Here is a 15967-nt window from a genome sequence, read left to right on the forward strand (position 1 = left end):
TCCAGACTCCCTGGTGTAAAAGGAGAAGGAGAGGTGATTGAGAGATTTTCTTAAGTAGTTGAGGTTGACTGTGGTTCAGGAAGGCCTAATTAAACCTGCTGTCCTGCACTTATTCTCTTTGACCGTCTTTCCTTGTGGCAACAACCTGCATCACAAAAACACTCTTTGTCCAGATATGAATGGAGTTCTGATCATTATAATGAGCTATAGACTTCATAAAAGACACATTTTGCCACTTTGACTACAACATTGAAAGGTGATCCAACTTCTCTGTTTTTATCATTTGACATTGAATAATGATACAACAGCCTGCACCAGAGCACTAAAATGACTCAAGCCTGTAATCTATTATCTGTCATAGCGTTTACCTCCAAGGTTTCATAAAATTAGAGCCCACAGATCTTTTTGTGATTTATTTGTCAGCTTAAATAATTTTTTTTCAAGTTCAGATGGGCTGAGGTGCAGAGCATAACAAGGGTTAAGGCAGAACTATTCACAAATTGTCCGTGAACTGAAAGCATGCAACAACAAATCATCAAGATGGGTGTTCCAGTGGAGCAGCCAATCACAATGATTTTGTGGTTGAGTAACTAACCTGCTTGAGCATGAGTGATTAAGGCTGTAGAGACCGCAGTGTTAGCATCATTCGCACTGTGTGGCTCACTACATCTGCATTGCAGTTATACTAATGTTAGTCAATGTGAGTTCAATATTCAGCACCAAACACCAAATGACCCACCACCCCCAACCACAGGAACAAATGTCACTCCAAGCTGAAGTCATTAGTTAAAGAGCCAGATATTTCCCTCCTGAGTTGGTAGAAACCAAAAACACCTAAAGGAGAGTGGCCAGGTGGGCAGAAACACAACTCCAAATGAATGATGGTGTTTCTCCATATCTGCTGATAAGAAATTTGTTGCTAACAAGTTCAACATATCAACTCATTTCCGCTGTCCCCAAGTCGGCAAAAGATCAGTTACCGCAGGTTTAAACAAATCTAACCAGAAATGCAAACTGAAAGCAGTAGGAAGTTGGAACAGTGACATAATCATGAAAAATGAACTGAATGCTGGAATCATTTGAGAGCAAGAAGAAAAGAGGAATCCAGTGTAACGCCTTCACAGCCGATCCGTTTAAATCTGTGTCACATACAAATACAGTGCTGTACAACTGCTTTTTAGGTGTTGTGTGTCCCAGCAACAGAAAACCAGAACAACAGACAGCCTGAGGTGTTTGCTTTTACTTGAGATTCACACCAAAAGTTATAATTTGATGCACAATGCTGTTTAAAGAATTACAAATAAAACCAATTGAGTTAATGGTTCATTGACCAGGTTTGTACAATAAGTCCAAGTCTCATCTGCTGTTATTCTGTTCTGCTAGTTTGCTTTGGGAGTTGGCTCAGGTGTGTGTTTTTGGGGGTTTTTTTGAAGCTGAAGAAAAGAAGCTGAGACAAAAACATTACATGAACAACATTCTATCATCACTGCCTGAAAAAGATCAACACGATGGAGTGTCAGTAAATTGCAGTGTGTTTTTGTGCCTTGCTATGCAGCAACATTCATTGAATGTCATGAACCGCTGCTTTCATCAAAGTTGACATTGTGTTGAACAGGGACTGGACAGACTGTGTTCATTTTTGATGAATTTGCTGTGCCGTTGTACTCTGAAGAGTAATTACTGTTCAAAATCACAGTGGACAGCCCAATCTGCTGTGGAGTACAGTGTTGCTCATGATTCATGTAGCTTAATCAACCCTGCAGTCCCTGTGAGAAACTGAATGGACTGAATCTCTTTCAGTCAACTTTTGGTTTACGCTGCAGCAATTTTTTCCCCCTTCTCATTTGTCACAGACCTTATTTTTATGCATCAGCATGAATAGCAAAAATCTGCAATGAATCATATGATTTTAGGTTCATGTGTGTTCCCCTCTAATCTGCAACTACATGAGAATCTGTCAATATCATGAGAATATAAAATGTTTGTTTCCCTGCTTTCACATTTTCACCATCACATTTTTCTTTCTCATTTGCAAAGCAATACTTAGAAGATGGAGGACAAGGAAATGTTATCTTTTTTGCTTCATTTGGATGAACACTGCAACATCCCAGAGTCAAAAGAGAAGATAACAGTACCATCTCTGTGTGCAGAGTATTTTAGGTCCAGGATGTGTTTTCTATGGTGGTGCAAAAGTACTGCTCTCATGTTTAAATTTTTTTTCTAACTGAATAAATGCATCAAATCTTCAAGAGTTTGTTCCTTCACCATCTGCTCATCTTGTTAAATTGTTTTTGAAGCTGGCACATCATCAAACAGTTGTGCATTTTTTACCATCTCATACTGGAGCTGACAGATTTTTTTCTGTCGCAAAAAGGCAGGTGACCCTAGGATGTACTAGTGATTACCAGTGGTGGAAGAAGTATTCAGATCATTTAAAGTACCAATGACGCAATGTAAAATGCTCAATTATAAGTAAAAGTCCTGCATAAGAAATCCTACTTAAGTAAAAGTACATAAGTATTATCAGCATGTTGTAGTTAAAGTATTGCAGTAAAAGTAGTGGTTTGGTCCCTCTGACCGATATATTATTATATATGACATTGTTAGATTATTAACACTGAAGAATCAGTGTGTAAGCAGCATGTTACTGTTGTAGCTGCTGGAGGTGGAGCTAGTTTGAACTGCTTTATATACAGTTAGCTAATTTAGTCCAGTGGTTCCCAATCTAGGGGTCAGACCCCTCCAAAGGGTCACTAGATAAGGTAGGTGGATAGGTATTTTGGAAGCTTGTTATATTATCCATTGTGTCAAATCTTCATCTGAAAAGCAACTAAAGCAAATAAATGTAGTGGAGTAGAAAGTACAATATTTCCCTCTGAAATGTAGTGGAGTTGAAGTACAGTACTTGAGTAAATGTACTTAGTTACTTCCCACCAGTGGTAGCTTGCTAACAAATAACATGTAAATAAGACTGTTGTGAATTTGTTGAAAGTTGTATTTTTTGCCAAGCTAGTGACATGACTCAAGAGATTATATTGTGGTCCAGAAAGAACTCTCCCCCCCTTCCCTCTCTGTCCTAAGCCCCTTCCACAAGACAAGCACACACTTCATACACAGGCACAACACAATAGTGTTCACTACTGCACTCACTCACACACATAACTTCCTCTCAAGGCACAACAACCTTTAGTAAACAGGACAGCCTCTCACCTATTTGAAGTCAACCACAAAGATATGAGTGTCCCATCTCCCTGCGTGAATTCAAGTGATATCACGTCTCACTTCAGGGAGCTGAGTTCATTTCCATTGAAAGTCTCTCACTCCGGTGTTGTTGATAAGATTCGCTGTTCATTTTCCCCCGCACTATAGGCAATAGTCCGATGATCACACGCTGCTTTTCATTCTGTATTCTGTTGATATACCTGTCTTTTTTCTCTCTCCTTCCACAAATCATGCAGTCCCGTCACTTCCTTTCTGTTGGTGTCCCACTGCTCATCAGGCCTCCAAGCTCTCTGTTTTGAAGATTCCGGTCATGCGCAATGAATGCTCGGGCAGGCCTCCATTAAGGCTTTCCCTTAGCTTTAATGGAGGCTAGCTGTTTTCTTCTGCTTCCAGGGTTCAAGTTAAGCTAGGCTACACATGTCCCAGTGAAGTGTACAGTATATTTCATTCCTCCACAATAATATGTTTCGCCTTGACAGTAGAGGATCATAGATTAGAGTTTTGAGCTTCTTCTTGAATTCATTTGCATTTTGATGAGGAAATGTATGTTTATTTGAAATAACTTCAGCTCCTAACCTTTTAAGAGATGGGGTTCATATAATAGCAACCATGTGTTATGTCAAGACAAGCATGTTGACACTCCGTAGAAATTTAATGTCAATAAAATTTAACGTCAATCTCTATGAGATGTAGACACTTCATCACCTCAGGGTCCCTTCTTTGAAACACTCTGATACAACAGCAGCGCTATGTACCTGTTAATCATTCTGACAGCCTCAAAAATATCACACACTCACACCTGAATGACAGCACACACAAATACATACTGATTCACACAGGCAGGTAACACATTTGTGTGTACTGTCTTGCTTTCTTGCTCTCTCACAAACACACACTCACTTCATTATGTCTGGATTGGATCCAAAATAATATTTGTTGTTGCTGTGTTCCATATTAGACAAGAGATACTCACCAGCTTCTTAACCCCTCCACTCCTCCACCCACTCCAGCCCAATCCCTTTCTCTCTCTCTCTCTTTCTCTCTCTCTCTCTCTTTACACACACACACACACAGAACCCACACAAACCTCCCACATAGTACCACAGAGGGGCTATTGGTCTATGACTAATGAAATCATTCTTGGCAGAGACACAAAAGAGCTCAGCTGGAAATAAGCACTTTTTTGTCTACTTGCTCCTCTCTCTTTAGACACACACACACACACACGTACGTTTTAGAAATTTGTATTGGTGTTTAAATGTTTCTTGATTTAACTTGAGCGCTCACTGTAACACATCTGATATCACGTGTACTAATGTGAAAGTGTATGCATGCCTCCCATTTCTCTCTACTTCCCTTTTTTTCTTCCTTACTCACTCCATTTTCCTTTGTCTTCCTCTGCTAACACTTTCCTCTCAATCTTGCATCCCCTGTTTTTTTTTCTCCAATCTTGTTCTTTGAATTCCACCCACCCTCTCACTGATTTCTTTTTTGTAGAAATTGAGAAATTGCTGTATAATTACCAACAAAGCACTGACTGCTCAAGCTACATAATTGTCTCTACCATACATTGCAATTATCTGCCATGTTGGCTATTTTGAGTCAAACACAAGTAATTATAGGGTTTTCATGTTACAGAGATTATCTGACTGTAATCACAATAAACCTCAGTCATCTCCACCTACTGTACATGTGCTGGTCTATTCATCTCCTCGGACATGGAGAACATCTAAAATAACATAATTACATGATGAAATATACTGTATATCTCAGTATGTGTGGCGATCTGCTGAAATAGGAGCCAAATTTACAGACTCCTCTGCCTCTCCTAGTCCATGTAGCCAACATAACAACTGCAATGTAAACAAGAACAGACACAAACAACATAATCGTTGTTTTTTGAAAATAAATCTTACATTATAAGGAATTGTTAGGATTAGCCAATACTAAAGACAGAATGTAAGACAATTTACGCTCTCAGTGGATTTTCTTGACCACAGGTGCAAATTAGTGCTGACCTCTGGAACAGTGGTTTCCAACATGGGGGTGCAGACCCACCCAAGATGTCACAAGGTAAATCTAAGGGATCACAGGTTGTCACAGGTTAAAGCTGCTCTGATACATACTAACGATCTACTAATTTTGGTGTAAGGAGTAGGGAAAAATGTATTTGTGCAGTACAAAATGATAGGTTTGAGTTCAACACACATTGGCCACATATGTAGCATTGCATCATTTGATGTCCATAGCACACAGACAGACAAAATTCAAGGTATAGTAGCTGTATCCATGCTGTGAGCAATTGTGATAAAATTGCTTCTTTCCTGGAGAGTTACGTTAAAAATGTCAAACACAGTAAGTAAAACTACTGAAAAAAACACCTACTCAGTTGTCTGCAATGTGTAATTATCAGTTTTATAAATGCTTGTATGCTTCTCTACAGTTTAAATTTTTTGCCATAAGTTGGTAGTCACATCATTGTCATTCACTGAGGTTACACTTCCTCTAATCCAAGATCTCCAATAGTCCCACAGTGTATTTCAGAGCACCTCTCACATTTTAGGATTTAACTGTGAGAAATAATTTCCTTCAGGTTGCCATGAAGTCTAACTGTGTGAACACTGTAACCTTTACCTTGACTGGCTTTGATGTGGAGGTCTCACTAATTGGGCTGCTACCCAATTTTAATTTTACTCCAATAACTAGATTTCTGTGCTTTCTGGGCGGGCTCACTGTATGTATTTATGTACAGTTTCAGTGTTTATGTGTATATAAATCTAAGGGAATTAAACCAGAGGCGAGGTTCACGTCTTAACGAACAATCAGTGTGCAGGATAAAAGACTCCCTCCTACTCTCTGATGTTGGCTCTTTGTGATGTTATTATCATATACCTCTGTGGGGCTGAATTGATAAAACATGAATGATTGTGAGGCATGGTGCCTCGTTTATGTTTTCTCTCTCATGGGACAGTAAGGGTAGTTTGCATTTAAACAACAGCCTCTGGAATTTTGTCCCACAAGACTAAGAATGTGAAGATATTATTTTTCTCTCACCAGTCGCCCACCATGTCTTCTATAGATCAATAGTATCATTTTGAACCAGATGAATGGCTGTCTTTGTCAGAGTGCTATGATGTAAATTCTCTTATCATTCCCATTAACGAGACATTGGGTTTTTTTCCATTAGAGAAGGAAACCAAAGAGTTTTTACCTTGCTGCTCATTTGAAGGAATTTTCAGGACTGACCTTGAGCTTTTTTTGAATTGCAAATGTCACAAAATATAAAAGACAACACTGAGAATTAACTTAGCATTTTGAATGGTGTGCATATTTCAACTTCAGAGCTTTTGTCTAATCCCAAACCTTTGTCTGACCTCAAAAAGAACTAATTTGACAAAGATATATTATTATGAATATCGTGAACTTAGAATTATAAGTTATTATCTGCCTTTTTTGGTCAAAAATGAGCTCACATGGCAAAGTTCTTTGACAAGTTATTAAAGGGGACCTAATATGCTCATTTCCAGCTCTATATTTTTATTTTGGACTCCACTGGAGTAGCTTTGCATGATCCACAGTTCAAAAAACTCCCTATTTATCTTATACTGGCCCTTTATGCAGCCCCTCAGTTCAGCCTCTGTCTCTAACAGGCAGTCTTATAGTTTTAGTCCAGTAATTGGGCTTCTCTGACAAACACACATAAATACACCTACATACTATTTGTCAGAAGTTTTTAAAGTCTGGTAATTGGTTGGAGTTTTTTGTATCAAACCAACTCCCCAGTGAAATGACTCTATTTTAAATCATCATTACACTACCATCTTTCCCCAAAATGATAAATCAATGTCTTCTAAAGTCCCTTCAAAGGGGACCTATTGTGCTCATTTCCAGCTCTATATTTTTATTTTTGGACTCCTCTAGAGTAGCTTTGCATGATTCACAGTTCAAAAATCTCCTTATTTGTCTTGTACCTGCCCTTTATGCAGCCCCTCAGTTCAGACTATTTCTCTAACAGGCAGTCTTAGCTCCTGTCTCTTTAAGGCCACCTTCCCAATGAGCCCACTCTGTTCTGATTGGCCAGCTTTCCAGAGGCCTGCCAAGGGGCAGCCATATAAGAGTTGTGTTAAGTTACTGCTGATGCAAACCCAATATTTCCTGCTTTATTGCTTCATATTAAAAGCTTTGAAATGACTAAATAATGGAAGACTTTTATTGTGAAGAATTTACAATAAACGTGTTCCTCACCGAATTAGCAGAGCTTTGTTAGTGGTGCTAAAAACCAGTTGACAGAAGATATGGAGATATTTGGAGCTCGTTGTTCAGCAGATCAGTTAGAAATAATGCAAGGACACAGCCACAGTGATGATGATTTTTGATGAGGAGCTGCAGACAACCAGCACACCTCCAACTGGTTAACAACTTATTTTTCTTTGCCCTGCTGTGTAATGGAAAAACTACCCCCAAAACAACAGAAAAACACCAGAATGTTAGTGGAGCTGAGCAATGAACAGATGGCCATATAAAGAAATCCGTCACAAGCCGACATTAGCTTGGGCTGAAAGTAGATAAAAACATTGGAAACCGAGCCTTCAGAGCAGTCTGAAGCCGATGCTATTTGCTCACAGATATTACTTCTACATATGTTTACCTTGTTATTTGACACTTTGGCCATGTTTAATATGAACATCTGACAACATTATATATATGACTGATGATTTTATCAAAACCAACAATGTAATTTTCTGTCTTGGTTAAACTTGATTAAATTTGGTTAAAGTTGACTTTAGCCACCATGCTACATAGCTAGCTTGCAAATGTTTTTTGTTGCTTTGTTAGTAGAACAACTTTTATTCGGTTTAAATCTCACTGAAAATTGTTGATATGACCAAATGTTTTTCAGTTCTGAATACATCAATTATGTAGGCTACATTTTTAAAAAGTTAGACTAAACTGTTTACTTTTCTCAACAAAATCATTGCTTTCAGTCAAGCCTCAATAAACAGAACCTTATTATTCCAAGTGGAATGAGAATCATAAGGCTGTATATCTGAAATCCACCTGATCTAGAAAAACCCATTTGTGATAGGATTTTAATATCAGACATCATTAAGTGTGTTATTTTGACCGATAAAAGATAACTTAACTGTATATCAGTTTTGCTTCCTAGGATAAAAGCGTTGATCCTCAACATCTCAAAACCACCCAGATCACACATAGAGTTTTTGAGTTGTACTGGAAATCAGTGGATGACTCAACATGGTTTAGGCACTATGACGGCCGATGAAGTTACTCTAAAGCACATGTTTTGAACACCCACACCCAGATCTAAAGTCCAAACTTATGAAAACGGCATTTTGCTTGTGTAGCTGTTATCTGTGGTCTGCCTACTCGCTTCATCCTCTTTGAATTAAGTGCTCCTCTCCCTCAGCACACCCACCTTCAGCAACACCTCTATATGGACACCACCCCTGTGTTTACTGCCCAGACTACCAACAAGCCCCATGTGAACCTTAAGAGCCATCTGACAAGAAAGGCCATTTGCACAGCCACAGCCCTGCTGGTTTTTGGTATTTAGCATCCACTGAATCCTGTATTACCCAATCAAGGGCCACGCTGAGTTTGTAGTCCAGGCTCTGGTTTTCCATCTGAACTCTCTGTAGGCCCTCTCAACTCTTCATGGCTGCAGCCAATCTTGCCCTGACCAAGCTCTGAATTCTCCCACTTCAACCAGTTCCTCTCAGACTAAATTCAGAACCCTGTGAATGGCTTACAATTCTAAGTAGGGTGCAGTCTGATCTCTCCAGGACTTTACACTTTGCTAGCACTCTCACTGATTCTGCTCTACCTTCCCCAAGGAGTACTGATACCTAATCAAGACTCACTCCCTAACTTCTAGCCTGGACTGACAGTCCTCCTCACTTTCTTATTTCACTCCCTCCTCTTTGCTACATTCTTTCATTCAGGTGATCATGCTCTTGCCATTTTTGATTGCCATTTGTCTTACTCTTGTTTCTTTATGAGATTTAATAGACCCAGGAATACAGTTGTTGCACTCTCATAGATTTCTTTTGTTTTTCATTTTGATGAAATGTATCCATATAAGTATCGTCAAAATGCAGAGGTCTTAAAAATTAAATGTTTTCACTCTATTTCTTGAATTAAAGTTGCATTAGATTTTTTGAATAGTTGTTGAGGAGAGCTGACAGATGCACAGTGACCACCATATTCCCAGCCTCTAAAGTTGTACGACTAATGTGTTAGCAAAAAATAGCCTATTTACACATCCAGTAAACACAACACAAATATATGGCTTTTTATCTGCTAAATGCTCCACTATGTTCACCAGCTGGTCGCTAACTTTATCGGTCTTTCAGCTTTGATCAGGTAACGTGGATAAGTGGTGCTGTAAACAGCTGTCTGCTGTGGCTGGAAAAGAGGCTGATGAGAACTGTGTCTTGTCTGTTGGTGAACCAAAACAATGAGCTAAAAGAGGCTAAAAGGCCCCATCGATGTGAGGAGAACTGCAAAATTGGGTGTTAGTTTTGATCCATTGTTTATATATAGTACATACTGTATTGATTGGTGCAGCTTTATACCAGCAGACATTAAGCAACATCAGCATTTATTTGGAGTCATGTTTGTGACCAGTCTGTTTTCTTAGCTAAAATGATCCACCAATACCCAATTTTTCTCCCTCAACAGCTGTAACTTTGTCTGTCATTTGGTGCTAAGCAAGTAGAATACAGTAAGGGTTTCAATTTTATTTATTTATTTTGCTGAAAACAGGTGTTGGAAACAGTTAGATTGAACCCTACGGCCAATGTGATGTTAAAACAAAAAATTAGGTAAAATAGGCCAAAAAGCTCAGAGGAGAGATTTTGGCACTGAATGACCCCTTTTACATTAAACAACATTTGATTTGTTGTTAACATGAAAGATATTGGTAATGTTGGTCTTGGGAGTGAGTCCTTGGGAAATTAACCCATTAAGTCAGAAAAACATTTTGTAGGAGCCAAAGTCATCCAAATATCCCTCTTAGATCATTAGCTGCCTGCGCTACCACCTTGTTATAGATTAGGTCATAGTTTTTAATGGATGGTGAGGTCTTGTTTTAATTAATGGAATCAGGTTTATTTTATGAGATGGTTTCTGGTTGAAATTGTGTATTATTTTGTAGCATGTAGCATGTAGGAGCATAATGCCATGTGTTGGCAGTGAGCTCTGGAGCCAATAATGTACCACTAACCCATGGATTCATATGTTATCATTGCTTAAACTCATTTTATCTGTGCTGGGTCATCCCACAGGGCAGAGCCTATTCTTCAGCGAATAAAGGAGGACCGGACCCGGGTGGTGTCTCCCTCTTTTGACAACATCAAATATGACACCTTTGAGATTGAAGAGTACCCGCTGTCTGCTCAGGGTTTTGACTGGGAGCTGTGGTGTCGATACCTCAACCCACCAAAGTCCTGGTGGACACAACGCAACCACACTGCCCCTATCAGGTAAATACAATGAGAGCTATAAGACTTTGTTTTGAGCTCAACAAAAGGGATAAGAATTTTAAAAATAATGAAAAAATAAAGAAACCTGTTACACAGTTTCATTTCATTGAAGAAGATGTCTTGTTACCATGAAAAAAGTGAGACACCAGCAAAATAATCTGCCAGTGCAGTTTTAATTATTAATAATTTGACTAGAAGCATATTGAAGTAGGTTTGATAAGATCACTTACTAAGCTCATTATTTTTACATTATAATTTCTTGAACACTAATCCCCATGAATAATTATGTATGTAAATTCTGGTAAGTGTAGTGTCAATATTCCAACCCTTGTAAAACCTGGGGGATGCAGCACAGTCACAAAGTACATTAAATATAACACATCCAATTCTTAGTCTTCAACACACCAAAGGAGGAAAGCAGGTATTTTTTCCCCACTATAACACATCGCATCACATTTGATGCGACCCACCTTGTATACAGTCATTGCACATACTCTGGATATAATGGTACAGAAACATTGCCAGTATGACAGATAAAGACTGCTTGGAGACACTGCAGAAGCTACTACAATAAAACAGCCCAGCAACAATAGCAAAATTGCCTACCACCAATATCTGCAAGAGGATAATACATCTGTTGTTGTGGCTCATTGCAAGCAAATCAATGATGCAGTGTTTATAGATTCAGACAAAGACAAGAGGACGTATCTTGCTCAATATTGTAATGGAGGAAGATGAATAGCCCCAATTATTTATTTTATCTTTTTAAGTACCTTCTCTGAAGTGCACTTTGTCACTGGCTTTGCTCACAAACACCCCTTTAAATTATTACCAGTGTTTATGACTTTCAAGGCATTTTGTCAAAGAAATTACTAATTTTTGATGTAAATATGTATGTTTCATTTCATTACACATTTCACTGATTAATTGAGAAATAAATATTTATGTACTGTGTCCATAGTTTTACTGTATGATTTGTTGTTCATAGGTGATCAGAACCGAAAACCTTTCCCTTATTATTAACCAGGCAAAACAGGCAACTGCCGAAGGTCTTAAATCCCACGTTCACTAATTCATTTGGTTTTGGTAATTTGATTATCTGCAAATTAAATTTATGCAAAGGGAATTTGGACCACTAATGAACAATATCAACTATAATGAGTTCTGCATTATTGTATAGTGAGTCCTGCCTAAATTTTGTGGTCTTGTCTTTGAGAGGGGATCTGTGTTGAAGTCGCGTTTGTTATTCTAATATGATATGTACTCTATTCTGGTGTCAGTGCATGGCATGGGATGTAGTGTCACACCAGCAAACTGGTATTTTCCTGGGATACACTGAGGACATGACCTCAACTACACTGGTTTGGTATATTGGATAGTCACTCTTCACCCCAGTGGCAGGAGAAGTGAAGCAGAGGGTTTGGTGATGCCAATCCAGTAGCGCACTGCAACCTTAGCACCAAAAATGAGTGTCAGGTGAGCTGACATGAGCTGGTCTCGGGTTACATGCCCGAGACCAGCTCATGTCAGGTCTAAAGCTTGGTGCACTTGTGGTTCATAATATATGTATAGAACATGATGTTACTAGCCTCTTACTAGCTCCTTAAAGCATTACTAAGCTGTACACTATAGCGTCTTGGCTAAGTGCAGGTCAAATGTGCATACGGAATGTCTATGAAGTATTTTTAATTTATACGTCATATAAAATCTTATTGTTTTCACAATAGAAACCTGAAAAAGCTGCATGTGAAATGTTCTGTCAGCTCCACAGCCTTTATCTTGTGTATTTTCCAGAGATGTGCAAGATTTGGCAAAACATGTGACTACAAAACCTCTTTTCCCTCTTAAACATGTTAGATATGATGCAGCTACACTATAAACATGCATTAAATACGTAACCAATATTTGATGAATGAATTATGATTGTATTGTGCCACTATATGGAGATTGTAGAGAAAAGAATGTGTTCAAAGTCAGAGGTGGGAGGGCCTATTAGCATTTTGGGTTTCAGAGTTTCTGGCTGTTCGCCAGTCTGTGTATCCACAGGGAGGAGAAATTCACCCAAACAAGCTGTTTTTGCAGTGGTGCTGTATTTCATATTGATAAGAGGAGATGTGTGGGACTGACAGCATACTAATAGGAGTTATTTTTCACTCCTGTTGATTCAGTTTGATGTTGATGAAAGATCTGTTTGCTTTTTCCCCTGAATTTCCTCCAAATGTCCTGAATTTATTGTGTTAGGCAAAGGCATCATTTTGACAGCTGGATCATTTGTAAGTCTAATGTACTGCATAGGTTTATCATGAAGGGCTAAGGCCTATGTTTAGAGCATCAAATGTGCAGCATACCTGAAAAAAACAGACCTTCAGGGCCTTGATGCCCAGTGTGGGGCTAACTGTTGAGTTAGGCCTATTTTTGTTGTGTGTCTTGAGGAGAATTTTGCATTTAAACTCCCTAATTTCTATTTATTTAGTTCAATACATTTTTTTCTCTTTCCTCTTTTCTCATTTCGCCCTCTATTTCAGGAGCCCCGCTCTGATCGGCTGCTTTGTGGTCGACAGGAAGTACTTTGAGGAAATTGGCCTGCTAGATGAAGGCATGGAAATTTATGGAGGAGAAAATGTGGAGCTCGGCATCAGGGTGAGTTGGTTTGAGAACCTGTATCTTATTAGCCGTACATCCATGGCAACCACATGCCATAAGTATACTGTATTTGTCTGAACCCATACATACACTAAAAATATCTGTAACGCAGTGTAATTTGTGTCCTGTACGGATGCATCAGCAGTCATCTCTGTCCAAATAGAAATACTGAATAGTAAACATGTCCAGCATACAGTAAAAGAAGAATGACCTTTCCTTTGACAGAATGGGCGCTTTGTCAGTCATCCACATTATTCATTCAGTCTGACTCACGCAAACTGAGCTGATTACTAATGATGTAATGATGTGCCAGATAACATAATAATTTAATTAACCTACATTCTAGATTTTTTTTTCTATGAAATATAACTATATTTGTTACATTATGACAAGTTTAATTTTCATATTTTGTTGCACTTTCTGGCATCATTTAGCTTTAACAGGTTTAGAACATTTTCAGTGAGTTTAACTACAGATATTAAGACGTTAACAGTTACTGCAGGAATTCTCTTATTGGGTCTCAAGAGGCAGAGGGCTCTTAAGGCTGCAAATCAGTCCCATGAGAACACAAATGTTGGAACAGCTTTGAGACTGAAAGGACACAGGAGACATCCAAGAGAAACTGTTTATTCAGGCTTAGTGCAGAGTGATTTACAGTGTAGTGTAAGTGAAGCACAGGTTTGATTATAAGCCCAGGCCCGGCTGACGATGATCCAAGCCACTGGGTTAAGAGCACATCATAGTTGAAAAAATGTGTAATTCTCTCAGGCTTGACCAGGTCAAGTTCAGATTTAGTGGACAGTTGTGGACAAGTGAGCCTAAAGAGGAGATTGTTGGGTGATTATTGCGCTGTATTCTCTATCTTCTTAAAAAAGAAAAACTCACACTGCAATGCAGCCCTACTGTCATTTGCTTTTCTCTTTCTCTTATCATATCCAGTTGTGAGGTGTTGATAGCTGTTGCAACCAAACACCAGTTTCCCCTATTCCAGTCTTGTAATCCTCTACAATAATATAAAAATATGAAGGAGACACATGCATAGAGCCAGAAGATCACATTTTGGCAAATGAGAATGAAGCTTGCATGGAGCTACGGTTGGACAAGCAGCAAGAACTATAGGTCACTATTTTTGTGACTAACACTCTCCTTTAATTTAATATTTCACTCCTAATGTCTCCTTAATAATGTTTCTGAAAATAGAGTAATTACCTGTTGTGACCTGAAATTCTTGTAGCAAAAAAACCCATGCAGGGCACATGTACATTGGTATGGGCTACACTGGCTGTGGTGTTTGGCTCAATCCCATACTGGCCCTGTCTCCGAACCCTCAAACACATTAGTGTAAAGGTTTCACCATATTAAAAAGTATTCCAGACCTGCTAGTGTGGAGTGGAAGACAATAATAAAACCCTCCAGTAGCAAGACTGCTGTCTCGTCATGCTCTGCTACTCCTAACCTGTAGCACAGCTGTTGAATAATAGAGGAAAGGTAAGTTTTGTCCAGCTACAGCCTGAAGTGTTTTAATATCCATCACCAATCCATCTCATGAAACAAATACACTTCCATTCCATCAGATGTAAAAATCTACTCTAACTCCGAAAGACCTACACCAAGATATAACCCCCTGTATTTTTTTTTCAATCCTGTTCCAATCGCCAGACAAGAACGTCAAAAGAATGTTTCATTGCTTTTTTTGTGATTTATATTTTATTGATTTTTCTGTATAATCCAACACCAAAAATGTCTGTTAAGAAAATCATACAAAACAACAGTAAAAATATACACCAGCATACATACAGTACCAGTCAAAAGTTTGGGCATATTTTCTCATTCAAGTGAATGGGAAGATGTGTCCAAACTTTTGACTGCTACTTTATATATATATGTGCATATATGCACATATGTACCTACCCACATATGCATACATGAAAGTACTCCACAGATTTAGCATTGCAGGAATCAGCTCTGTATGAACTGCAGGAAAGGAGACCAGGTGTTGTGGAAAGGGATCAGATTGTCCTTTAGGGTTGATGTGAGCTTTTCTGGGTTTGAGTGGTCTGTTAACAGATTGAGCCAGTGGTTGATTGATAATTTCGTTGTGTCTTTCCAATTGAGTAATATGATTTTCTTGGCAGCTGTTAACGCTATTAAGATGAAAGTTTGGAGATGTTTTGGGATTGTATGTTAGGAGAGATCACCTAACAGAGAGATTGAAGGGGAGGGCGGGATGCTGAGGCTGAGGATCTCAGACAGCATTCCCATGTCCTCCGACCAAAACCGCCTAACTGGTGCGCAGAGCCAGAATGCATAAAGTGATTGTCTATTCCAGTGGGACAGTGTATGCAGGTGCTGCTGTCTGTGAAGCCCATATGGTACATTTTGTGAGTGGTGATGTGTACTCTGTGAAGGACCTTGTATTGAATTAGCTGATTTTTTGAGTTGTATGACATGGAGGATGTGTTGTTGCATATGTTTTTCCAGTTGATGTCTGATTGATGAATATTCAAGTCTGATGTCCATTTGTCTATTGGTATTGAAACAGTATTGTCATGCTGAGAAAAGTGTTTGTAAATCTGTGGTAGTATTTTTTTGGGCTG

The 15967-nt window shown here is 38.8% G+C and overlaps 1 protein-coding gene across 3 annotated transcripts in view; it reads left to right on the forward strand.

Moving 5' to 3' along the window:
* Positions 1-15967, forward strand: part of LOC121897716 (polypeptide N-acetylgalactosaminyltransferase 18-like) — a 183215-nt gene that overhangs the window by 112468 nt on the left and 54780 nt on the right. For all 3 annotated transcript variants that reach the window (XM_042412409.1, XM_042412410.1, XM_042412411.1), the window contains exons 5-6: positions 10530-10727; positions 13253-13367. In XM_042412409.1, the coding sequence (XP_042268343.1) occupies positions 10530-10727; positions 13253-13367 (313 nt within the window). The remainder of the gene's footprint in view (positions 1-10529; positions 10728-13252; positions 13368-15967) is intronic.

Source organism: Thunnus maccoyii, chromosome 5, assembly GCF_910596095.1.
Source record: "Thunnus maccoyii chromosome 5, fThuMac1.1, whole genome shotgun sequence".
NCBI classification, from domain to species: domain Eukaryota; kingdom Metazoa; phylum Chordata; class Actinopteri; order Scombriformes; family Scombridae; genus Thunnus; species Thunnus maccoyii.